This window comes from Calypte anna, chromosome 5A, assembly GCF_003957555.1.
Source record: "Calypte anna isolate BGI_N300 chromosome 5A, bCalAnn1_v1.p, whole genome shotgun sequence".
Taxonomy (NCBI): domain Eukaryota; kingdom Metazoa; phylum Chordata; class Aves; order Apodiformes; family Trochilidae; genus Calypte; species Calypte anna.
In genome coordinates, this window is record NC_044251.1 from 21523455 (window position 1) to 21549147 (window position 25693).

General features: G+C 46.2%; 3 protein-coding genes across 5 annotated transcripts in view; 1 reads left to right on the plus strand and 2 right to left on the minus strand.

Annotated features, from left to right (window-relative positions):
* The window catches only part of POMT2 (protein O-mannosyltransferase 2), a 29674-nt gene extending 23556 nt beyond the window's left edge, over positions 1–6118 (minus strand). Inside the window, exons 1-5 of the mRNA XM_030452412.1 lie at positions 5925–6118; positions 5267–5351; positions 3971–4075; positions 2700–2808; positions 1335–1443 (exon numbers count right to left, since the gene is read on the minus strand). Coding sequence (XP_030308272.1) covers positions 1335–1443; positions 2700–2808; positions 3971–4075; positions 5267–5351; positions 5925–6118 — 602 coding nt within the window. The remainder of the gene's footprint in view (positions 1–1334; positions 1444–2699; positions 2809–3970; positions 4076–5266; positions 5352–5924) is intronic.
* An 84-nt stretch (positions 6119–6202) lies between these two features.
* Positions 6203–14971, plus strand: GSTZ1 (glutathione S-transferase zeta 1). Of its 3 annotated transcripts, none has more exons than XM_030452609.1 (9): positions 6203–6335; positions 9228–9279; positions 9974–10041; positions 10860–10940; positions 11405–11530; positions 12057–12132; positions 12924–12976; positions 14168–14217; positions 14566–14971. In XM_030452609.1, the coding sequence occupies exons 1-9, from the start codon at positions 6315–6317 to the stop codon at positions 14690–14692; spliced, it is 654 nt and encodes a 217-aa protein (XP_030308469.1). In that variant the 5' UTR covers positions 6203–6314; the 3' UTR covers positions 14693–14971. The 3 variants fall into 3 exon arrangements, with proteins under 3 accessions (XP_030308469.1, XP_030308470.1, XP_008503413.1); XM_008505191.2 differs by lacking the exon at positions 6203–6335 and adding an exon at positions 8590–8688; XM_030452610.1 differs by lacking the exon at positions 9228–9279.
* A 1082-nt stretch (positions 14972–16053) lies between these two features.
* On the minus strand, positions 16054–24027 carry LOC103538798. Its single transcript, XM_030452489.1, has 12 exons — positions 23915–24027; positions 23311–23487; positions 22936–23041; positions 22330–22452; positions 21580–21799; positions 20574–20597; positions 19668–19790; positions 18924–19111; positions 17539–17630; positions 17166–17220; positions 16403–16500; positions 16054–16257 (listed from the first exon to the last, which is right to left on the minus strand). Exons 1-12 carry the CDS (start codon positions 24025–24027, stop codon positions 16224–16226), a joined length of 1353 nt encoding a protein of 450 aa, XP_030308349.1. The 3' UTR covers positions 16054–16223.
* Positions 24028–25693: the final 1666 nt, after the last annotated feature.

Genomic DNA, 25693 nt, shown 5'->3' on the forward strand with positions numbered 1-25693 from the left:
GGACTTCTGCTACATAAAATGCAAACTTTCATCTCTCAGAAAGCTAAGGATATGGAGAAGAACAGGAGAAAAAGAACAGCTTCTTTTCCTAAAGCAGAAAGGCCATGGGGGAAACATATACCCCAAGCACAGACAAAAGTTGCATAAAAAAGCAAACAAATTACAAAATAAACTAAAAGTGAACCAAGAGAAAAGGTGACAAAACATGACAACAGAATGTAAAAAACTTTTCCTACTGACTCCTGATGCCTTGACACACTTTAGCAAGACAAAGTTCCCATGACCTGCTAGGCAACACAAAAACTAGAGCTGGCTTTTAATTTGCATAAAATTCACTAGTTTGAAAATGGGATTAGCTCTAAAACATGAGAACCAAGCTCAGGTCAAGGCACATAGAGCTGATAAAACATTGCTCTGTGCTTGCACTCCCTGGGGTGTGAGGTGTAGATGAGGATGGCCTTGGGTGGCTCCCCCATGATGCTGTGGGCCGGATTTTAGCCATGTGTGCTGCAGTCACACTAAGATCAATATTAGTTCTTGAAGGAAACAAAAATTGCTCACATATAACAAAGTATCCTCAGATTCTGTGTCTTTGGATTATGGATGTACTGTGGGAATACTGCTCTGTGCAGCCCTGCCAGACAGAAGGCTTTTGACATATCCAAATACCCATAAATCAACATCCCCCTCTGGGTGGGTCTACAGCAAATATTCTGAGCAACTTAACTGCTTTATTCAGAAACATTCTGGCTATATTTCTCTCAAATTTTTGGAACAAATTTCTCTAAACCAAACAAATTATACTATTTACCTCAGCTAGAAAGATTTTTTAAGTGCTTATAGGATTACAGTCACAAATAAGCTGTGTTTCTCCAACCTGGAGACAAAGTGGCTGGTTCAAGATAAGTTAATATTTTTGCCATTAATGAGCAAAGCCTTGAACCAGTTCCAACCACCTTTCATTCCTCCTTCTCTGGCCTACAATAACCTATATAGTAGCCTTGCTTCCTGTCAAGTTTTAAAAAGCTTTAGCCTTCATTTTCAAGATTAGCAGTTTTATAAATGCTATTTCTGCTGAAATTCCCACCCTTGCTAAAGTAATCTATTTAAATCTCTCTCCTACTTTACCCCAGCTATGATACTTTCTCCCTAGTTTCAAAAACCTTTATACTAAAATTTCTTTCCCATACCATGAGTCATTATCACCTCCAAATTTCCAGAAAGTCTCATCTCAGACATTTACCCAGACGACCAAGTGACAGACATGTTCTAGTACTTAATCTGTGTGAAAGTTGGATACCTACAGTTTAACAAAATTAGCATCTTTACCTTACCTATCTGCACAGCTGTTACATTTCACCATACTCAGAACTGCTGCCATGAGGAAGAACATCAGAATGGGATCCAGCAGAATATACTGTGACAAAGTAATACAGCCTGTATCTGCAAACAGATGCACAACAGTGTCAAACATTTGCAGTTCCAAAGTGAACCTAAACTTGCAAGAAAGCAGTTTCCACAGCATAGTCAAGACAAGGGGAGCAAGGGATATTTTAGTAACAGGAGTAGATCAGAGCATTTCAACTACTACTTGGGTAACAAATGAAAAAACAAAACCTCTCAAAAAACAAGCAATACAACAGTATCTGTGAAACATCATTTGGGAGGTGCTGTATTGTGTTACAGACAGCAGTGATGTACCTACTAAGGCACCTGCATAGTGCCAATGGATATTATAGGAAAAGTCAACTTTCAGATGCTATCTATAAATAACAAACATGACTTGGATATTTTAAGTCTCTGTATCTCAATATCTGTGTGTATTATCACAGAACCTCAATTTGTGTAACTCCATTTGCAATGATAATTTCTCTGTTTGACTCAAGTCAACAAGGAACTTCATTCATTTCTTATTGTGAGCTCTTCCGCAGTAATGCAGTTAAGTACCTTTGTAATTCATATGGAAGACATATTTCACTAGTGGGGAAAGCCATTCCTCACCATCGTATAAAAAGTCTTCAAACCAAGGTGAAATACTGTGCTAGTTTTGGGTAAGATAGAGTTATTTTTCTTCCTAAAAGCTACGATGGGGCTATGATTTGGATTTGTGCTGAAAACAGTGTTGATAATGCAGAGATGTTTTCATTATTGCTGAGCAGTGCTTACACCCAGTCAAGGCCTTTTCTGCTTCTCACACCACCCCACCAGTGGGTGGGGGCTGGGGGTGCACAAGGACCTGTGAGGGGACACAGCTGGGACACTCATCAAAGCTTCATATGATGTCATGTTCAGCATATGAAGCTAGGAGAAGAAGGAAGGGGAACCATTCAGAATTATAGCATTTGTCTTCCCAAGTAACCATTAAGGGTGATAGAACACCACATTTCTGGAGATGGCTGAACACCTGCCTGCAGATGGGGAGCAGTGAATTAATTCCTTCATTTGCTTTGCTTGCACACACAGCTTTTGCTTTACTTATTAAATTGTCTTTATCTCAACCCACAAGTTTTCTCACTTTTCCTCTTCTGATTCTCTCCCAACCCACCAGAGGGTGAATGAGCAAGCAGCTGGCTTTGTGGTGCTTTGGGAACTTACTTCATTAACCCAAATATGCCCCAGCTAGGTAACACATGATAATGCAAAAATTAAACCCTCTGACCAAGTAACCTGCTCAGCTTTGCTGTAGCAGGAACACCTACCAAAAATAAGGATGAAAGCTGTTAGTAAGGCTGCTGGCAGTGACTTTGACAGTTCCAACACTGTGAGGTAGGCAAAGGGAACCAGACAGGAGCCAAGGAATGCACAGAACTGCAGGAAAAGATCACAGAAGTTATAGCACTGCCCCAGGTGAGCACACACCCGCAAAATTTCCCTTCCTTCACCTTCCACGCCTGTCAACAACAGGAGGTGCTGCAGTAGCTGAACTGACTCACTAAAAACACCAGATTAAAGCCAAGTGAACAAAGACATCAGAGAAGGATAGCTGCTTACTCTCTTCAGTTCCTAGAGATGTCAGTAACAGTCAGTCCTTCTCTTGCTAGGCTACATCAGCTATTTGTGCAAAGATATGTCAGGTAGGTACACTACACATACACTACACATACACCATACTCAACTTACTTCAGTAAGATATTAGAATATGAAATATAAGAACAAAATACACATGTATCTTATTTACATTTTTAGCAGACCAGTATCACCTCCCCTGCTACACAAATGAGACTGAGGATAGTGGGAGGAAGAAGAACAGAAATCAAAAGGAAGCAGCATCACAGTAAAACTTGTTCTCTTCAATGTCTGGTTCTAGAACATCTCCCACATTTGCTTCAGGGAAATCTAGAACCATGAAATGCAGAAGATTCTGAAAGTAAGACAAGAAAATATACCTTCCCAGTTTCTACCCCTCTCTCTAGACACTAGCAAGTGGCCATTGCTTTTTCTTGAGGGGAGATTGTGTTATCTGCTGTCAGTTTTATGGCTCTTGGTCATCTTAGACAGCAGTACAGCCAGGGTTTCAGATACAATACCCCTCTGAAAAGTAATCCATTTCTGCCCCTGCCTACTCCATTAGCTTAGTTAGTGGAGGCAAACTGCAGGTTGTACTAGATGATTCTGGCTTCTTGATGATCTTGGCTTGCCAACAGAGCAGCCAGGCACAATGGGGTGAACATAAGCCCAAATCCAGCAACGTTCCCACTGCAGAACAGGCAAGATACCTGTCCCACTCAGGACTGCAGTCCCACTAATTAGCAGCAAGGGCTGGCCTCAAAAACCACTTTACTTTCTTACCTGGCCTCTCACAGCCAGACATTAAAACTTATTCACAAAAACAAGCACTAACCCAGATAAAATAAGGCACAAGGCTACACAGACCTCCCATCTGATCCAGGAGAGCTGTTCTCATGACATAACACTGTACAAAAAACCACAGGAGAACCAACCAGCTTGATACTAGCCTGTAGAGCCTTACCCCTCTCATTCCTATGTAGCTGTGCTGCTCGTATCTGTCCCCTGGCTTTTGGAAAGGAAATGTACCATCATATCCACTAAGGTAGCCAGCAAGTCCAATCAGCATCTGAAGAGGAAAGGCAAAAAAAAAATGGTCAGGGAAATCACACTGGAGGAAGGAATGTACAAGCCAACAGCAGGTACGATTTTTATAGAAGCCAAGTCTGATCCAGAGGATAACTATTTAATTCAGACACACCATCCAAACAAGAGTTTATGTATTGAATTCCTACACATACATATTGCCCTTTGTCTAGAGGCAAAATCAGAAGGGATCAAAAGAACTTGTCTAGAAGAGGCAAGGGAATCTTTGGCAGTAGGATGGACAACTTGATGAGGCAAGTCTTAAACTGAAGGACTTGGGGGCAGAGTCCAACATGGCAATGCTCAGGCTTCTGCAACCAACTGGAGAATAAGCCACCAGAGCAATGACAAATGTTCCTTAGCTACCTCCCAAGATATGAACCTGAAGACCAACAAAGGGACACAAGAGAAAAATTTTTCACAATAAGAATAATTGGCCATCGGAATAATCTCCCTAATGAAGCTGTTGATTTCCCAACATTGGACACTTAGAATTCAGGTGGACAGGGTGATTTTGCCAAGAGAGGTTGGACCAGATGATCCTTGAGGTTCTTTCCAACCTGATATTCTACAATGATTCTATGACTTTGGCTGCTGATGAAAACAATGACAACAAGCTCAAGAGAAATACCAGTTGTGGAATTTAGAAGAGACAATTGTAACTCTGTAAATTCTCCCACAGTCCCCTATTCCTATTCTTTAAGAAGACTCAGACTAAAAGGAAGATAATCTTTCTGAAGCAGGAGGAGTGCACCTTCATCAACACTCTACACTGCTACAGTGTTCTTAGATTACAGAATAGCCAAGTTTTCCAGAGTCCTCTGTGGTACAATTCTTATTTAAATGCAAGCAACCAGAAACTGTTTGGTTCCTTTAAGCCACAGGTGTCTATTAAATATCCCCTCCAAATCATGTAAATGCCACATTAATTTTTAAATGTCAAGCTTTTCAAATACCCAACACGCAGTACTGTTTTGCTTTCCCATATTAAAAACACTTTCAGGAGGAAGAAAAGATGCAAGCTGAGGTTCTCTATAGAGAATGCAAGTTACCACAATGTCAACAACAGTTAGGAAAGGTATTGGTGTTCATCACATCCTTCAGCAGGAAGATGGGGAAGACCTTTGCTGGCCCACTTATGGCTTCTACAACATGCAACAGAAGAGCAGTTTACCTTCCCCAAAGGGGGGTGGACATCAAAGAAGAAGGTTCGATTAATGTAGTAACTTCCCATCTTCCCAAAATGAGTTTCATCCCAACTGAAAAAAAAAACACCAAACATACTATAATGCAGAAGACATTAAAATAATCCAGGACTGTCTTTTTATTTGTGCTTTTCATCCTCTAGAGAGCTAGTACCATATATTTTATATGAGATAATGCATTAAATTCACAGAAAGTGCCCACTCTGGGCAAGGTCTTTTTTTTAAAAGAGTTTGATATTAGCACTCAAAAGCTCTACTGGGCTCTTGATTACAGATTGAGTTAAGCCAGCCTGCAACCCACAGACCTCAGGAACCGCCTCCCACCTCTGCAACCTGTCCCTAGAGCAGCAGCGAGAAGGGGGCCGGTGCCGGGACCGGGCGGGACAGGGAGCGTGGGTCTCACTGCCAGGAGCCCATCCCGCCACCCGCCCAGAATAACCACGGGCCCCTTCCCCGCAGAACACGGCAGGGCTGGGCAAAGGGGCGAGGGCTGGGACTTTGGGTGCACTCCTCTCCCAGGGGCCGGGCGGAGGCAAGCACCCATTCACAACCAAGGGCTCGGGCCAGCCCCGCCACCCCCGGGGCAATGCTCCTCCGGCACGGCACAGGCCCCGCCCTGGCCCGTACCAGACGTGCGGCGGCTCCGGCAGGCGGTGGAAGCGGGTCGCGAAGCTGAGGAGGGTGACGAAGGCCAGCGCCGCCGGGCGAGCCGCGGCCTGAGCGGGAGGGGCGGCGGGGCGGGCAGGTCCCCCCGGCAGCCGCCGGGACTCCCGGTGCCGCGGCGGGCCCGGCCGGGCCTGGCCGCCCCCCGCCGCCGGCATCCGCAGGGCTCCAGCTCCGGGGCGGGCGCGCCTCATCCTGCGAGACGAAGCCCAGGAGGGGCGGGAGGGGCGCGGGGCACGCTGGGAGGTGTAGTCCCGCCGAGGCGGCCGCTGTCATCGCTGCCGCCGAATCCTGAGGTTGGGGAGGCTGTCCGAGGCTGGGACGGGGCCGGCGCTGCGGTCCCCGCGGCGCGGGATGAGCTCTGCCGCGGCCAAGGTACGCGGTGCTGGCTCCCCGCGCAGTGTCTCCGCCGGGCGGGAGGAGAGCGACGGGCGATGGCGGCGCTAGAGCTAGAGGGAGTGGGGGAGGCGCGGGCCCCGCTCGGTGAAGCGTCGGTAGCTGAGAAGGATCGCGGCCTGTATCAGCTGCTGGTGCCCGGAAAGGCCGGGATGGTGGTTACCGACCCCGCGCAGAGCGTTTCTTAGATTTCCGCTGCCCTGCTGCCCTATCCGTGTCTCAGTGGAGAGCAAGGAATTTGCCCCTGTGCTAAATAAAATCTAAAGCCTGTCGAAGCAGTGTTGGTGTTTACTTAAAATAGCTGGCTGTTGACACCAATGTCTATTGCGGGGAAACAGCATTTTAGGAGCAAACCTGTGCCTGCAGCTTATACCTGTCTGTTTACACAAGGGATGCCTTTCAAACAGCAAGGTTTCCCCGGTGCAAGTGTTTCTCTCGTGTCCCACATGGCTGGCTACTCCTTGTCATTCCATGTCTGCTGGATGCCTGGAGCAATGGGTCTCAGGAAGAAGTGAAGATTTTGCCTTTCCAAGTGCGTCCCAAATACAGCCTGAAAGGAGGTGGTTTCTAGAGGAGAAACAGACAGGCTTGGAAACCTCAGGACTCAACACATGAAGTTTGGGCTCCTTTGCCATCTTCCTTAACTGGGAAATGCATTTCCCACATTTTACTCTAGATGGGGATTTAAGTTAAACTTTCCTCACTGCACTGCTAATGGTGGAAATGAAAAAGGAACCAAACCAGAAATCTCAGTAGATGAGAAACAAATATTGTCTCCCCGCTATCCTCCCCGCTCCAACTCGTATAACCTGCAGCTTATGGGAATTGTACCCCACAGGGTTGTATTTCCCACTTCTCTGGCCTGTGCTCAGATATTTGTCAGAGAAAGACCAGATATAATGTCACTCCGAGACCTGTCTCTTGAGGATGAAGCACTCTGGCAGTCTCTAGCCTTTACTTAGTTGACTGTTTTGCCTGTGATCTTCCCTGCCTCTGGGAGCAAAACAGCATGAACTTAAGAGATCACTCCAGGCCCCAGTCTCTAGCAACACAGTTCCCTTCTGAGCAATGGGTTGTTTTCCATGTTCTTTTGGTGAAATCCCCTGGGGCCTTGAAATTATGGAGCGATTTCATTAGCTTAGCACAATTTGTTATACATGATAGTGCAGGCTGCAAAAACAACAAAGAGCTGTAGAGAAGATCAGGAGAAATGTCTCTGCTAGCTGAAAGGCCAGAGTCCAGAACAGATTTGGTGAAGGATATGAATTTCTGAGCCAAAAAATCATCAGCAAAGTCCACAGGAAAAACAAGTAAAAATAGTGTGTCATGAATGCTGTATATTTCCCTTTTGATTTCATCGTTTCTGTTTTCCCTGCAAACCAGTGTGCTAGAAATTTTTTTAACAAGCATAGCTAAGATTTTGAATGAGTTGATTCCAGAAGCAGAGAATTTAAGAAAACCAGTAAATAGAAGTGTTGCCATACTGCCATCACTTCCTTCCTCACTTATAAAAAATTTCCCCAGTAAACTTTGACAAGAAGAATTTAACCAAATGCATACCTCATTTAAAGTTAATCCCTGCCTTCTTCTGTCTCACTGTCAATCTCTGGTATAATATTTATTTTGGCAGGATGGATGGAGACACAGGGAGATCCCTGGCATGCCATGGGATCTGTGTAAGGAAGGAGAAACAGTTACATGTTAATTTAGAGATGTACATGTGCCATTTTCCCTGTGACAAGAACAGACCATATCAAAAACTGGTCCTCATCTTTTGCAGAAGGTTGGACTGGGAGGAGAGCAGCAACCTCTCCCAGGGATGCAACATAGAAGCACTACAGAGGAACCCTGAGGATCCTCCCTGTAAAGGCAGCTCCTGTTCTGGGAGCTGGCAGTCATTCCCTAGTGAAACTGAAATTTTGCACGTGGCTTCAGTTTCCATCTTTGGTTCCCTAGGGCTATCTTTCTGGATTGTCAACTGCTGTAAGAGAGCCTTACAGGTTCTTTAGGTATCTTATTTATTTCTGGACAAAAAGCTAGGGAAATAAGGATGGTTCCTAAATGTGCTTTCAACCTCAAAGATTGTTAATGGTTATCAGGGCTGAGGCTTCAGCACAGGGGGATGCAGATGCAGCTGACTGCAATCACTCAGGGTTTAATCTGACTGGCTGGTTTCCATGCCCCGAGCAGAGATCTGGGGGCATAGTCCTTTTTTTCCATTGGCTTTAGCAGAGAAGCCTTTCCCCGCCCCAGCTAAATTAAAAGGGAAAGCAAATAGGTTGTTTCCATCTCCTGGAGTAGCTTGCACACACTGATCATGGCATCTGAAAAGGTGAGAGCTTGGACAGGGTGAAAGGGTCTGCGAAATCTGCCTTGGTGCTGCAGTTCAGGTAGAGATGAGTTGTCTGCCCTTCTGGCATTTGTCTGGAACAGCAGTAGCTCATCTTATTTGGAAAGAGGCCTTGCCCTGCCCTGCAGAGTTGTAAAAGCCATTTCATGCCACACAAATACTCAGAGCAAATGCTTGGCATAATCAGTGGGCAATTGGCTTGAAAAATTCAAGATGGGATAAAAGTAACATCTGATTAGGACAAAGAGAGAAGCTTTGTAAGGGATAATTTTAAGGTCACTTGTGCATTTCTGGAAACAGTGGGTACAATTAAATATTCAGAGAGCAAGCATGAAAGAAAGTGACACTACCTATACGTCCAAAATAGGAACAGTCACTTTCAGAAAGGAGCTCTCACTCCCCCAAGCCTCTCCCTGCCCCATCTTACAGTTTCTGAAATATTCTCTGTTCGTGCTTTGTTCTCCTTACAAGACTCTGGTGTTGCCAACACATAACCACGTTACCTGTCTTTCTCTTCTCAGCCAATACTTTATAGCTATTTCCGAAGTTCCTGCTCTTGGAGAGTGAGAATTGGTAAGATCCAGTGCTGATCTCTGTTTTACTGTCTTGGTGTTGTTGCAGTATCTTTCCCTTCACTAACCCAATTAATTAGTCACTTATTAAGAGAAATCAGCAAACATAATCCTGGAACAGTGAGGCATTTCCACCCCCTTCTCCTGAGTGGGAGGAAAGGGAATACCACAGCCTCCCTGGAGCAGGGGGAAGGGAGAGGAACAGGCAGGAGGGCTTTGCTCAGGCTGCAGCTAGTTAGAGGGAATGACTCTTTTTGTAAAGCTAACATGATGCAGATGGCTGTTTCTTCCACATTAACTAGAGGAGCCCTACACTCTCTTTTCACACCAATAGTGCCTCAGAGTCTGGTCTGAACAGGTCTGGAGACCTAACCAGAGCTGGGAGTGGTCCCTACTTGGACTGAGACAGTCTTAAGCAAGGATTTGGAGGTGAGCACAGCATTATAAGCCCTGTCAGGATAGACATTATTCATTTTGAATAATGCAGTGCTTTTGCCAGGACTGATCTTTAGTGCTTTGGTTCTTCATTTGTCAGAGAACTATCTTCTCAGTGGACTCAAGCTACCTTGCTTGAGAGACAGAGTATTTTTCAGTTTTAAAGCCATTCTTTTTTCAAAGGGAGATAACATTTCCCTGAAACTACTGATACTTATCTCAGTGTGCCTGTCTGAAGCTGTATACTCTGTTCTCCCTAGCACTGGCTCTGAAAGGGATTGCCTGTGACGTGGTACCAGTGAACCTCCTGAAAGATGGAGGGCAGCAGGTAAGGATACAGCAACCATTGTTCTTCCCAAGGGAACCAAGCTTTGGCATTCTTAGAAGAACTGGATCAGCACTAGCAAGTTCACTAGCAAAGTTCCTGAATTCCTCACTTGTCTGTAATTAATAGTTGCTTTAAACCAGTGTTATTCTCTGGCATGCAGGATAGAGGGAAATGACTTCAGGAGACTAAAGGTGTTCTCTCTTAAACATCTGTGACTAAGTTTCATGTAAGGTTCATTATCTTTTGCTCCGTCTTAGCATGATATAACTGAACATAAGTACCACACAGACCTCAGAGAAGCTGCACTATGGTTTAAACATAGACTGAACCTCACTCAGTTAACACCAAAGTGTGTGGTGGTGGTCAGGTGTCCAAAGGATGCTAACTATTACAGTAAGGGACTGCAAAGAACCTGCCAAAGGAAAGGACAAGTTGTCAGAAGAGATCTTCACTGACAATAAGGGCCTTAGTCATGCACCTCCAAGTATCACTGGCTTGATGTGCCAGTGTGAACTAAAACAGAGTTGAAGAACTAGAATGGTAACAGGGATACTACTGCAGTACTGCCCATCCTGGGATTTGTGTTGATGGCTTATCAAGAAGTAAGGCATCTTGGCCTTGGATGCAGTGATTCCTGAGCCCCAGAAAGAACTTGCTGCAGGCAAATAGTACACCATAATTTACTGCAAAGATCAGTACTGAGATAAAGAGAAAAGCCAGATTAAAAAAATTAAATAATTTGATCACCAGACTATAGGGGAAGAAAACAAGGAAGAATAATTTTTTTTGTTGCAGTAATCTGAGGTTTGTTTCCACAGTTTTCTGCTGAATTCAAGGCCATTAATCCAATGCAGCAAGTCCCAGCCTTGAAAATTGATGGCATCACCCTTTCTCAGTCGGTGAGTTGACAGCCACATTCCTGTTAACCATTCCTTCCAGCCTGCTGTCAGTCTCAAGGGGATGGCTTTGCCCCATCTCTTTTCCCCAAGCTCTCATCTGTGTATTGGAAAAGAAATGGCATTTTCATAGGCCCACTTGGGGGCAGAAGTAGCACATAGACTGCTGGGAGACAACTGTCAAGGATTTCAACTCACTTGGGCTTTGGTTTGTAGCTCCACCTCGCACTGAGCAGTCTCTAGTCTGCCTTAGATGGCTGTGCCAGGGTTTGTGAGAAATTGCTGTTGGGGTAAATTACAAGGTCCCAAGCACCCATCGAAGCGGATATTTTGTTGCTTGAATTGGTAACAAACTTCATTCAAAGCTGTTGTATTCTCTTGGATCAGCTCCCTTTTCCCATGTCCTTGAGATTTGCACTTTTCTTTGGCTCTCCAACAACCTTCCCTTATCTCCTTATTCATTGCAGCTAGCTATAATTCATTACCTGGAAGACACCCGTCCTAACCCCAGGCTCCTGCCTCAAGATCCAAAGAAGAGAGCCCAAGTCAGAATGATTGCAGATCACATTGTTTCTGGCATTCAGCCACTCCAGGTATTGTCTTGTCATATCCATGCAAATGGGAAAACCAGGATGGGCTTCCTGGAGTCTGTATCCCTGAAAAGCTCAGTCTCATTAGGTTGCTGCCAGCTAATATCATGGCAGACCTTAAGACTGTGTGTTAGCAAATGAAATCTCCTCTGAGCCTCTTCCTGATCTGCCAATGTTAACAATCCAGTATTTCCTACAAAGAAAGTCCTACGGCACCCCTGAGTTCTTTCCAGAAACAGCTGAACCCATGCATTTTCACTGCAGCGTCTAGTAAGTTTTAGGAAGACAACAACTGAGTGACACAAAAGGGCAGAGGCAAAGGGATACCCTGACAGCTGTTACAGGACAGTCCTGGGATAGAGGAAGAGCAGGGTTCAGTGAAAGGGAGGCCAGGGCTGACCCAGCAGGCTGAACTAAGCCTGGGGCTTAAGGCTTGACACCTCCACATCTTCCCTCTGCTCCACTGGATGTGGCAGTGAGGCCCAGCCAGTGGTGGGAAATTTAACCTGGAGATCACTTGCCTTCACAGAACCTGAGCATCCTGAAACAAATGGGGGAGAAAAAAATGGAATGGGCTCAGAACTGCATCACATCTGGCTTCCAAGGTGTGTTCCATATCCAAAATGATCAGTCCTTTGACCCTTCAAAACTCTGCACCACTGGGGCCCTACTTTCCTCCTCAAGCAGAAAACAGATCTCCCCAGACTGGTGCATTGGGAGCCCTGCTGATAGCACTCCAGGGTCTCAGAGGAAAGATACTGTCCACAGTGTACTTCCACTGCTGTGCACTGAAGAGGGAAAGCCTGAAGCCATCTCATACACCACAGTGTTTAGTTCACCCTCATGCATGACACATTTCCAGTCAGCTGCTCCCAAACAAGCACCTTTTGCTTTCACGTTATATCACTATGCTGATATCCATTTGTCATCAGATAAAATACATCTGATGGCAAACTCCCACAGAATCTAGCAAGTAGCAGAGATGTCTTTATATCCTTTGGAGAAACACAGTCCTTTTTGTTTCCTCAAGACCCTTTCCTCTATGTGCTAGAATGGCAGGCCCATCTTAACTTCTGGACAGACACAAACTAGCTGAATCCTTGCATTTTTTCCTTCCCTACTCTCACGTATCTCTACATTGTCCTTTTAGTATTTCAGGTGCTCTGCCAGAAGCAGCTGAAATCACCTTGGGTCCCAAAAAGCTGAAGGACCCTAAAGGCTCCTGTAACTACTCTGTTGTAAGATTTCTGCTCCTTCTATGTTCTGTCCCAAATTGCTTCTCATAATTAGCTCAGGATCAAAATGTCTGTTAGTAATACCCTGTCTAAAAGGTCTTTGGTGTCCCTTTCAAATGAGTTTGCAATGCCTCACATCAGTGTACCACCTCTCTTGGCAGCACTGGAGCAGATTCTGCAGCACACTTCTGGGCGCTACTGTGTGGGGGACGAAGTAAGTATCTGAGAGAGTGTTGAGGACCATTGGAAAACTGAAAACTCCAGTATATTCCATAAAATATGCCTGCACAGGAGTTAACACAGCACAGCCCCATCTTGTGCCTGGAATTAAATGCCGTGCCCTCACCATAACAGCTGCATGGAGCCTACTTAGGCCATTACTGACTTGCAAATTAAGAGATGCTTACTTGTGCCTGCCTATAACCTGTTGGTAGCTAGATTCTCTCACTCTTTGTAGGCTGCTACTAAAGGATGTGGAATATTGTGTTATGTATATATCAGCTGTAAGAGATTTGGAGTTCAAAGTGTGCTGTAGTAGAGGCAAAGCTTGGCATAAACACAAGTTCAGTTCTTAGCTCTGTTCTATGGAAACTTGGATGAAGTTGCATTGTGTTTTTCTGCTCTTTTTGTCCAGTTTTAACATGGACAGATTTTACCAGAGGCCACTCAGGCCTCTTCCATTTAGTAGTCCTTTTTGGCAGGCAAGTGGATCTTGCTTGCAAAAACCTGGTAAAACTGAAAGCTCCTGCAATAACATGTGGTGCAGAGAATTGCCTAGTCAGTCTCACGGAAATGGAGCCTGTGGTGGGCAAAGGCTATTTAAGAGATCTTATGCTGGAGAATAATATGGGCTCTGACAGGCACCCAGAGCTTTTTGACCTGGTGAATGGGGAGGGAGCAGCTGCCTCTGTGTGGATGGCACTTAGCTGTATTGTCCTTGAGCCTTCTTTTCTGATAGCAAATCCCCAAGCCTATGTGCAAAGAGCTTATCACTTATCAGGTCTTGACATTGGCAGGAGCTGCTTGAAACTTCTGAAATTCAAACAAGCAAAATTTATTAATCTTTTCACAGCCATGCAAACTCTCCCCTCCCTCTGCAACTTGCCAGCAGACTTGTTTGCTCAAAGGCTGTTGCTATAGAAGCACCATCCCCTTGAGGTCATGATATTAATCTGGTAAATACGAAGCTCCCTAAAGGCTGATGGTTTCTTCCACTACTGACTTCTGTGACGTTCCTTTCCTTGCATTTTTGCTGTATTAATTACGTTGGATTAAAGAATGGGTTTGTTGTGACAGCTCCTCTATACTGGCTAGTAAAATAATTTCTATCTTGCTGCCAAAGCTTAGCCACCACAACAAAGTGGCTCCAAGTTATTCTGACCCCTTTTCTCTGCTACATTTGCAGGTTTCTATGGCTGATTTGTGCTTGGTGCCTCAAGTTGCCAATGCTGAAAGGTAATAAACGCTAAGCTTAAGGTGCTTTTCAAGGGCACTTATGCCTCATGCTGAGCTGTCAGAGCTTACCCTCTGCTACTCCTTGTTAGGAAGGCATCCCTCCCACTTGTCCTATCCAGTTATGGATTCTTCTTTGCATAAATTTTCCTGTCATAAATTCTGTCTCTTTTGATAGATCTTGGAAATAAGGAGGTGGTCTCTCTTCTTAGAGGCACTTAGAGGAAACCTGATCTATGTCTTTTTTCTCCCTTACTGGGCAGAGACAGCACCCTGCTCTACACCCTTCTGCTCACTGCTGCACTGGCTGTCTGGCTTAAGAGTACTTCACAAATTCTTTTCTTTTTGCAGATTCAAAGTGAACATGGGTCCATATCCCACAATAAGCAGAATAAACAAAGCTCTCCTGGAGTTAGAGGCATTTAAAGTAAGCCACCCATCCCGGCAGCCAGATACTCCTCCAGAGCTGCAGGCCTGAAGCCATCCTACTCATTAAATCAAGTAAGCTGGAGTGTCAAAGAGGACAAAAGCTACAGACTGAGTAGGGCTTCAGTGCCAACAAGAAGCCCTAGTTCTTTTGTCTCACTTTCATGTGGATGGGAAGAAGGGCAGAGGACCTGGAAGCAGCCTGGATGACTTAAAGGAGCTATGCCTATGATGGAAACCTTGCAGCCACTTCTGTCTATGTGTTTTATTTTCCTATTCAATGTATCTCCATGAAGCGGATTAAAGCAGAAGCATCCATACTTATCAGAAATCCCCTTTGTATGGCTTTGGGTTGGGGAATATGGCCACAAACAACTGTGAGACATTGAGCCCATTCTGGACTCCCCACAGGGGCTTCTTCCATTTACAGAAAAAGCATCAGAGAACAAATGCACACATTGCACTACTTACCTGGCAGGTTTGCATGTCCTTGCAGCTGCCCCAGAGCTATGGCATAATCACTAGTACTAGATATAAACAGTAAGAGTTAGTCTCTGACAGAAGACAGCTTAATCCAAACACTTGTTGGGTCCTGCAGGTCTTGCCAACCATTAGCCACTCCACCACCCCTTGCAGTGACAAAAGAATTACAGTCTGGGGCAGCTGATTTGTAGAATCATAAATTTGTAAATTTGAACAATTTGTACCTCTTCCTTTTGTCTAGCTGCAGTCTTACAGAATTTATAGTAAGGGTCTGTCTAGAGCAAAGCAAGGTGGCTGTGCCATAGTCAGCAAGACACAACCAGCTCACTCTCATACGCTGAAAATCATAGCATTCTCCTCCCATTCTCAGATACTGCTCTAGATGTTTTTCTAGTTCTCAGCTGCAGAGTATTTCCCAAGGAAGTATCACCCAATTCCCTCCAAACAAGAATCACACCTGTACTTTCACTGCAAAAACCTTCTAAGTGACAGGAATAAATCCCATACCACTCATCCCACATGGAACCTGAGTCACTTTCAGAGCTGAAGGCATTCCAGGAATTCAAACACAGAAACCTATAGCACAAGAAGGGAAACCCAGAATCCCGTGACTGTATTCCTGTGCAGACACAGTTCAGATCCCACCAAAGGTTTTGGCACCCAAGCCTAGGTACCAAGCCAGGAACATGGGAAGGAATTTATGCCAGTATAACGCTGTATATCAGCTGCCCAAAGAGGGCAATACCCATGGCTTTCGGAAAGGCTTCACAAACCCATGATCTCTTGTGCCAAGGTAGCATTCACCTACATATAGATACTTGGACTGCCACATTGCATGGAATAATTTATTGCCATCCATGTGTGTACTCAGGTTGATGAAGAGCCCTTGCCGCTCCAACATCATCCTGAGTATTGAGCATTATCCTAGGTTTAGCTGGATCTTGATTGTGCTGTTGTAAAAGGTCCCAGCACAGTTGGAGCCCCCAAAGATCAACACCATGTGCAGATTATGCTCCTCTTTGTTCTCCTTGTCTACATCCATCAGGTGGGCAGGAGTCAGGTCAAGCAATGTGTGGCCAGCTCGAGGCACAGAGCAGAGGTCATGGTGGATCACTGTGCTCCATGACAGAGTATCTGAAGTAGAAAGCAGCTATCAATACTGACAAACCCAATTCAAGTGCAAGGGATGAACCAAACAGACCAGACGAGGTGTTGAGAAACACCACTGCTGCCCAATAGTCACATTCAGCTATGGAAACTGGGAGGGACTCTCACTCACCCAGGTGGAAGACAAAGGCATCCTGCAGGGCTCCTTTGGCACTGCAGCCTCCACTGATCAGAACCTTCTGGTCCGACACAGCCAGAGCTGCATGAAAACTGTGACCAAATCAAAGCCAGAAGGTGACTACAGCAAAACCTTTTGGGGTTGCCTCAGTCAGCAGTGGGCAGGGGTGGGCAGACTTCAGCAGGAGGCTGGGAGCTTAAGATGCAGGATGGAAGTTAACCTGCTTTCCTTCTGCCCTGACCTGCTGAATTATCCTGAAAGAGCTGTTTGTCTGCCTCTGCAGGTCAGGGCATAGTCAGGTCCAAACAGCACCTCATTATCTCAGAAGGAGCTATCAAAACTCCAGTGTTTTGTTCTCAATGTTTCTGCTGCTCTGAAACAGCAGAGCTGAGCTTTGGTCTGATTTGGGCCATTGTTCTAGTGGGATATAGTGTCCCGTTAGGTACAGCCCTGGTACAAGAGTGTCTTCTCTGTGTGTGTCTGTTCTCCAGCACACATCAGAAAACTTCTAGTCTGAAAGGCAGATTTCCAGGGAGACTAAGGGGACTTTACTCTTCTCCTCTTCCCCCCACCCCTATAGGCACCAAGTAGGACAGCACAGGAATGCTGAGTTGCACAGCAGAGGGGCCATTACTGCATTCTGACTAGTGGGACGGAGATATGCAACTGAGTCTGATCACAAGCACCATTTAAACCTGGCTTCAAAGAGAAAGGGCAGAGAAAGAAGATAGCTCTTGGGTCTGCAATAGGATCTTACCAACGTGAGGAAGGCTGTCCTGCGAGGAGAGGGACAGGTGTGTACTCCATGAAACCTGGCAGCCACGGAAAAGGGAGGTGAAATGTCCAAAAAGCTCAGCCTCATAACTAGACAAAATCTTCTGTACTTTGCCACATCATCAACCTGCATTCTCTTACCCAGCATCCTCCAAAAAAGCAGTCTCCTGTTTTTTACTATTCCCTCCCCTGTTACTCCAGAAAGAATTTTTTTACCCCATAGCTTTCCATCTCCCTTTCTTACTCTGGGGTTTTTCTAATATTAATGTTACCTTCCCATCAAGCATGCCTGATTCTCCAGTCCACACCTCAGAACAGACCTTTCCATAGCATCCACCTGGCACAGACTTTCTTACCCAGATCCAGGATGTGCATGTCGCTGAGGTAGAGAGAAGTCCTCCGCCCTCCAAAAATTAGCAGCTTGTTTTTCAGTAGAGTAGCTGAATGTCTGAGCAGAAAAGAAGCAAGTGAACAAAGTATCTTCAGCAAGTTCACAAAACTGAAGTTTCAGCCTTGGTTTCTGCTATCGTGCTGCCATAGCTGCAGTCTACACCGGCCTCTACCCCCAGCCACTGCAGCTCAAGGACAGAATCCCACCAGGACTTCTGACAGGAGATACTGGGAGTCACACTGCTCAAATCAGAGACCTATCTTAAGAAGCAAATGGCTGAGAACAATCACCTAATATTTAGCAAATTACACTGGAGTGGGAGGGAAAGTGAGCAGAGGTTTTCTGCTCTGTTTTGGAGAGCTAGAATAAGAGACTCTCACCCAAGCCTAGGCAGAGGCTTCTCCCCTTCTGAGATTGGCTGGTACCAAATTTCATGCTCTGGATTGAAGACATAGAGCACATTGCTGCAGAGTCCAGCTGTGAGTGATGCCTTTTTGGGGAAAGTCCCTCCAAAAACAAAGAGTTCCTTGCGGTAGATAGTTGCACTGTGGTAGGCAAGCACTGGCATCTTCCCTTTAGCCTGGAAAAAGTTTACCAAATATTTGCTAAGAGAAGGGCATTATTTGCTGCACAACCCATAGGAAAGGGGCACACAGCATGCAGTGAGTTCAACAAGTCTAAGTTTTCACTCTAGTGGTTCCCAGCCAGATCTTTTGCCACACAGGCAGGCAGTACATCCCTTGGGTTCTCAGCACCACCAGAATGTTCTAATGGGAGTAGGAAGTCAACCTCCTACCCCAGCTTCCTCAGAAGACAACAGAAAGGGAACAGAAAGTTCTCATCCAGGCTTAATCTGTAAAAGCCATCTTGTGATTTATCCAAGAGACAGACAGTTCCTCTGACAGGGCCCTCTGCTAGGACATGACAGGCAACTACAGAGCTCAGAGATCTGCTGTGCTCAGAGCAGTTTATGATTTGAAAAGACCAGCTCTTCACCTCAGCATCCAGTGCAGCTCTCAACAGCACCATATAAAAGGAGAGGCCATTTCCCTCTGCTGCTTGTACAGTATCTACCACCCATGACTTCAGTCAGACACGGTGCTCTGCAGCAGCCATTTTTTTACTTTTCTTCATTAACTGTAGGCACAGCCCTTGGTTTCTGTCAGACTTGTGACCTTTCAACATAATCATCTTATATCTGCCAATCCCAACTAAGCAGCTTGGACAACAGCCTGCAGCAACAGTGGACCAGGACTACTGGATTAGGGATATGGGCATATTGATTGCTATATTCAGGCAGAACCTGACACCCTTCCTGTGTTTTTGTCTGGGAAAAGCTGCAGTACTTACAGCCACGAGGATCCATTTCCAGGTGACTGTGTCCAGGATGTAGATGCCACCGTAGTCTTTGTCTTCCCTTATGCCCCCAAAAATGTAGATACGCTTGGTTTCTGGGTCATAGGTAGCTGTGTGACCACGTAAGCATGATGGCGTGGCTTTTTGTAGCTGGAAACCCATTGGAAGCCAGAAATCACTGTCTGTGAGCGCAACACCAGAGAGATGGTGTGAGATTTCAAATATGTTCTTATTTATCTGGATTTAAAGAATATGTCATAAAATCTTTACTGAAGACCCTGCTCCCTTCATATTCTTCTCTCCTATGATTAAGGACTAGTAGAGACTCATACAGGAATGTTTCTGTGTAAGGAGTGAAGGGGAACTCTAACTAGGTGGGGAACAGTGAAGTTGAAGTGAAGATCTGTGAGGTGCAAAAGACTGCAAGGCACTGGAATTGTATCTCACATTTCTCCATCAGTCATCACAAACAGACTGCAAACACCTGATTTTACCCCTTAAAATTCACCCAAGGCTTTCTAGAACTTATACCTTTGCTACTGGGGGGCTCTCACATACAACCCTCAAGGGTCTTCTGGCACCCTACACTGCCAGCTCAGCCTGGTGACCATTCCTAGGAGATGTGACACCTTTCCTGCCCCCTGCCCCATACACAGACCCCTGAGTACCCTCCCATCTGCTTAAGCTGTCCTTGAGCCCCACTAACCCCATTGCCTTTGACAACCCTGAAGTTCCCACCAATTTCCAGCTTCCAGTGTGCGTCCTTGCAGGACTGCTGATCAGCACCTTCTCCACCAATCAGAACAGCTGTCCCCAGGTCACTGAGGCACATGGCATGGCACCACCGTGGGCTGGGACCACCTGGGGAGGGGAGAGCAGAGGTTTGTGAGCAGAATGAAGCAAGATACCCCCAAGCTCCTTTCCCTGCTGGGGAGAACAAGGCAGCAGAAGGCTCAGAGGGCAGAAATGGGAATGCAAGAGCCCCAGGTCCCTTCTGTCTGGGGTGACAAGAGACATATGTCTCCAAGGAAGATTTTCTGTTGACTTTAGGGAATAACTGCTGTGCTATGAGAGACATCACTAGCACTGGCAGCCAACAGACAGTTGGACACAGGACACATAGAGGTTGCCAGGCTTCAAACAGGCTTGGAAGCCCCCCATTGATTACACACCCCCAGAAAGGATATCCCAGTTGTTCTATCCCTGTGTTATTCCTTGCAAGGGAGGGCTACCCAGGGACAGCTTCTTAGTGCCTATGATACAGCAACCGGAAGCCTGGAGCTGCTTCCAGAGATATTCCTTGTACTCCTCTGTTCCTCCTTCTTCCCTCTCCCAGGCCCTCGTATATGGCTGAGCAAGCCAAAAAATAGTTTTAAATTAAAGTCTAGTCCATATTTTACCCTTTGCCTCAAAGGGCTAAGCACCCAGAGGTGTGCCCAAGAGTCACAGGGTCTACAGAAGCATATTGGAGAGCCTGACAATATCCAGGAGAATTGCATAGAGAAGAACAACATATACACTACATGTTACACTTGGGTCACTGGGAAAGTAAAAGGTGAAGTATGAGAGGCCTGTGATGTTAAAGCCAGTGGCACCAGAGAGTGGCTGAAAAGCCAAACCGTGTTCTAGGAACCAGATCCTCACCTTGCAACTCCTCCACCGCCAGATCTGCAGAGGAAACAGAAAGAAAGAAAGAAATCATCCAGCAGACATACCCTGACAAATGCTCAGCTCCACAGTTCAAGAGCCCTTTGGCCTTAGCACAAAGCTGCCTCACTGCAGCAAACAAGATGCAATACCAAAAATCCTGAAGAACATCTCAGAAGAAATGCATAAGGCAGGTAAGAGCATGGCACACTTTCTGTGACTAACATAATTGAATTTTACCCCTCTCATACAAGCTCATTTTCCCCCCAACTCACACTGCCCACAACAGAAGAGACTTCATGATGGAGCTGTATTTGCATTTGTGAGAAACAAGCCAAGTCCCAGGAAGTCATTTCACATGGGGGCCACTGAGTTATCATTTGCACACAAACTTGGTCATGCCCTGGAGCTGACATTCCACAATGTCATTCACATTCCAGAAGCTAAAGGTTTTATTTCAAACCCCTTCGTAGCTACCTTCTCACTACTGAAAAGCCAGTACAATTATACTGATACATATATTCTTTTTCATATTCTCTATACTTTAATAATAACTAAGGTCTTCTATAGACCAAGGGGTATGCTGTTAGTAGGGGAATAAACAGATGAATGGAGAGATTACAGAACATCACAATAGGTAACTCTCTTGTGCCTCAATTTACTCTTTTGTAAAGCATGGCTAAGATATTTGCCTTCATTTATATAACACTTTTTTCACATTAAGATAATGGCATATAATATTATGATACATAACATTGGCAGTAAGAGTATCCTTTTTCTATATCTGGCCTTTTTCCACCAGGCAAAAACTCATCAAGCAGTTTATCCAGGACTAAGGTACAGATCTTGGTATTTCACATGCCAAGACAGACAAGCCCACCTTGCCTTGGAGATACACACAGAAACATATTGGGAAGTTGTTGCCCAGCAGCACTGACAAACAAGGCAAGACTAGAAATGGACAATTCAGACAAGTCTGTAAAATAAAAACTTCCAGAGTTACCTTCTTCACCGAGATCTCTCTCTGATGCTGTGGGCTGAAATAAAACTTTCCTGGGCTTCTTGGAGTGGACAGGACTCTTCCTCCAGGCCTCACTGGGTTCCAGCTTGCCAGATGGTGGTGCCAGCTCACTGGATACCACCACAGTCCTCAGTGGTGGGTGAATGTCCTTCCTCCCAGGCCTGGATGCTCTAGCAGTCACCTCTGAGCTCTGACTCTTAACCTATGACAAGAGTTCCAGTCAAATTAGCCCTGAAGAAAATTAACCTAAGGCTTGGTAGGCAACCTGGGTTGCCTGTTACTGGGGCAGAGACCAGTTCCATGCGGTGACTGTTTTCCGGCTCATCTTCCCATTGAGTCTTAAGTGCCAGCATGCCAGCAGTATCAGTCACCAAATATATGCTGAGCTATGCAGCTACCCATTGCTATGTGCTTTCAGACTGATGGCTGCAGTGGGCACAGCCACACAAGGCAACTGAAAAGGCAGAAAGTCCACCTGTGCTAGGGGTGACCAAGCTGATCAATCACACACCAAGGGCTATTAAATTTAATCTTTCCAAAGGCATTTCAAAGCAGAGTACCACTTTCTTTAGCACAAGTGAATCTTTAGCTCCAAAACCTGCTTAGCCAAGTCTCCTCTAAGAGAACAGTAGCAAATGCTTCCATTAAACATCAACTGATCAGCTATGAGTGAGGGAGAAGATACTAAGAGGAGAGTGAAATAACAAGAGGAAGGCTCCAGAATACACATACCATAGTAGGACACACCAGGTCCTCACTACAGGGCATATCATCTGCTGGGAGCACTGGTGACTCGGTGGCTTCTGGAACAAGGAAGGGGTGGGTGGGCGTACTGCTGGAGATACCTCGGAGCAGCTGTGACAGAAAGACAAAGTGAGAGTGGTGTGGTGTGCTCCATCCACAAAGGGTGAGCAAAAAGGTATCTAGCAAGTGACAGATTCCCTGCAAGGCAATAGCTCAGCTTCATCTTCAGCAGCAACAAAATAAACAAAGAAAAGCAGAGCCAGACTCTTGGAGATGCTATATACAAGCGCTTCAGCAAAAGGGTAAACAACCGTGTAAATACCACAGGCTCAAGAGTGAGTCAAACTGTAAGTGAAAAGCTCTCTGCTTCACACCTCCTGCAACAAGAGGTGTTTTGCCAAAGCTGTGTTTTGGAAATAGGTCTGGTGTGTGACAGAGGGTTTGGGCTCAGTACAGCCACACACTAGCAAATCCATGTAAGGCAGCTCTGCCTTGGAGTACCAAAGACAGGGAAAAGGACAGAAGTTCTGTAGCTCAACAGTAACAACACTTGAGACATAGGGCAGGAAGAGAGGAGGACGTGAATTCTTTTACCTGTCCATTGACAGTCAGGACAAGCTTCACAGAGTTGCCTTTGTCCATCTCTTTCAATGAGGCCATGAAAATATCTGTTCTCCAGACACCTTCCCACACCAGAGACCTGCACAGGGGATCATGGGTCTTCAGCCCACAAGCAACACTGGCCAGGGAAAAATTCCCACACTAGTTGGTAACAGCCCAAAGCCAAAAAAGATCCAGCCCTGACAGCAGACAAAAGGAAGCTGAAAGCATCACTAGAGAGGAATACTGTTTGAGGACAGTGCAGCAGCTTTGGGGCAACAGCAGCAGAACATGGCAGCACCGCAGAGAAAAAAATCTTTTCCAAGACACCCCTCCCAACAACCCTGCACCACCGGATCCTGCCTCGACCTGCGGGTGGGCTCCAGCGTGCCAACCCACTGCGGTGAGATGCCCGGGGACACCAGCACGTCCACCTCGATGGCTGTGTCCGCAGAGTAACAGCTCCAGTCTCCCAGCCCGAACACCACCAGCTGCTTTGGCAACGGCAATGGCAGCCAAGCCTGGAAACCCATCTTGCTGGACTGGCTGCAAGGGGAGGGAAGGAAAACAACAGAAAACAAAGATAACAATCAAGGAGTAAAATGGAAGGTAAAAAACAAACAAACAAACAAACAAACCAAACAAAAAAACCCAAACAAAAACCCCCGAAAAGGCTTGGAAAAAAGCTTTATGCCAGGGGAGGAAGAAAAGGGAAAGGTCTGTGTCATTTAGAGAGCAGACTGCACAGGAATGCAATGAATAAAGTTAAGTGGTAGCCCGGGCAAGGATGCAGCCATGGGCAGGGACCGCGAGGAACGGCCGCTCCAGGAAAGACGGGACGAGGGGAGCTGAGCAAAGCCGATCCCAGCCGGCGCAGCCCTTCCTTGGGCCAGGCCGGACCTCACTGCTCCCTCGCCCTCCCTGGGGCAGCCGCTCTCGGCCTGGGGCTGCTCCTGGCAGGGCCAGTCTGCACCTGCTGAGCCGCCGCGGCGGCTCCCGCAGCTCCCACACCACGTAGAAGGCAAGGCCGCTCTCCGGGACGCAGCTCCCCGGCCTGGGCCGGGCCCGGCGGCAGGCGGGCAGCATGGCGGGGGGCGGCTGCGCGTGTTGGGGGGGGCCTGGGGGAATGCCGCCATTAAGGCGCCGCGGCACAGGTGCGGGGGCACCGGCAATCCACCAGCAATCCACCGGGAATCCACAGCCCCACGCCCCCGGCCGCCGCGGGCAAGCACCCGGCGGGACCTGCGTGAGCCGCACCGCCTTGGTCGGCGTTAGGAGCGCCCGAGCCAGTAGTGCCCCGGGCCCAGGGCAATGCCTGGGGCAGCCCTGGCAGCAGGGAGGAAGGGGGGGGCTCAAGGCCAAGAGCTCTGTCCGTCCCGAGCCAGGGCCACTCCACGTGGAAAATTACACTCATCGCTAGAGCCCGAGCCAGACATCCCTTCCCGGAGAGGCACAGGTTGTTCACCTGTCCCTAAATGATGGTACCTGTACACGTTTCTTGTAGTGCTCTAAGGAGCAGCTGTGAAACTTGTTTTTTCTTCCACAGGTTTTTTATTCCACCAAGAGAAGGCAGGATGGTGGCAAATCCTCCTTAGGCTACTAGTAATTAAAACCAGGTATGTTTGTAGAGTCACCACAGGGTATCCAATTCCACCTGCATAACAATTAGTAGCTCTGCTAAGCTCAAACCTGCTGTTGATAATCAAACACCACTAAAAACAATATAGGACTTAAGCAGCCGAAGAACGATGCTACTCTGCAGCCAACACAGGAAGAGTCTTTTCCCAGCCTGCTGCAATACCTTCACTGGGCTGCTTGTGATCTTTTCTGCTGCAAGCCAACCACAAAAATTGTGGAAAGAGTGGGAAAGAGCTAACATTGTGCAATTTCACTTCACTTCCCTGCCCCTGCAGCTAGTTGCTGAGTTTTCTTCTTGGCCGTGTGCCTGAACCAAGCACAAGGGCAGGGATTCATAGTGAATGCAGGGTAACCAAATAGCTGTAGCACTTTCTCTTCCGTGAGAAGAAAACAAGAAGAATGTCTTTAACTTGACAGTCATGTATCCCTTTGATCGCCTTGTTTCATGATTGCTTATGCTCATCAATTATTTTTATTAAAGTGCTCCAAGGAAGCACAGGACAAGAGCAGACAGAAATGAGTTTTTGTAGTACTTGTCCCACTGAGCCTCATGACAAAACTTGGGAGGAAGGAGGGCTCGGGCTGCAGCTACCATTCCTCGTTTTGACCACCAGGTGCGTCCTTCAGACCATGGAAATTTAGTTTTCACAGTAAAATAAAGCTGCTGGGAAAGCAGCTATAACGAGCCCTGAAGGACAAGCATTTTCCTTTAGATAATTTAATCAGTAGGTGGTAACTGAAGACACGTTTTTAAACCTTCAGATTTAAACTTGGAAGTGACAGAATAGCTAGCTATAGGGGATCTCTCCAAACAGAGGTCAAAAAGTACAAATATGAAGCACTGGAAGGTAAGGCATTCAGATTCTGCCAGTGTCCATGAGGTGAAGTTGGCTACTTGCTAGTTCCTCTCCAATTATTCAGTCATAATATAATAATCTCAAGTATAATAGTATAATCTCAAGTGTAGCAGAGAATTTGAAAAATTAAAAATCTCAGCAAATCATTTTAACAGAAAAATTCCTGTTTGGAACTATCAGCATCAGCTGATAACAGAGCTTTGTGCTATCCATTTGCAACTTCAATAGCCAGTACACTGTGAAGTACATTTTGAATA

Coding starts and splice junctions, on each gene's coding strand:
- LOC103538798 (XM_030452489.1), bottom strand. CDS start 24,027: ATGCTGCCCGCCTGCCGCCGGGCCCGGCCCAGGCCGGGGAGCTGCGTC. Junction 19,112..19,667: donor ACACTGGAAGCTGGAAATTG/GTGGGAACTTCA, acceptor TTGCGCTCACAG/ACAGTGATTTCTGGCTTCCA. Junction 17,221..17,538: donor CATGCACATCCTGGATCTGG/GTAAGAAAGTCT, acceptor CGTGGCTGCCAG/GTTTCATGGAGTACACACCT.
- GSTZ1 (XM_030452609.1), top strand. CDS start 6,315: ATGAGCTCTGCCGCGGCCAAG. Junction 10,941..11,404: donor GCATCACCCTTTCTCAGTCG/GTGAGTTGACAG, acceptor TATTCATTGCAG/CTAGCTATAATTCATTACCT. Junction 14,218..14,565: donor CAAGTTGCCAATGCTGAAAG/GTAATAAACGCT, acceptor TTCTTTTTGCAG/ATTCAAAGTGAACATGGGTC.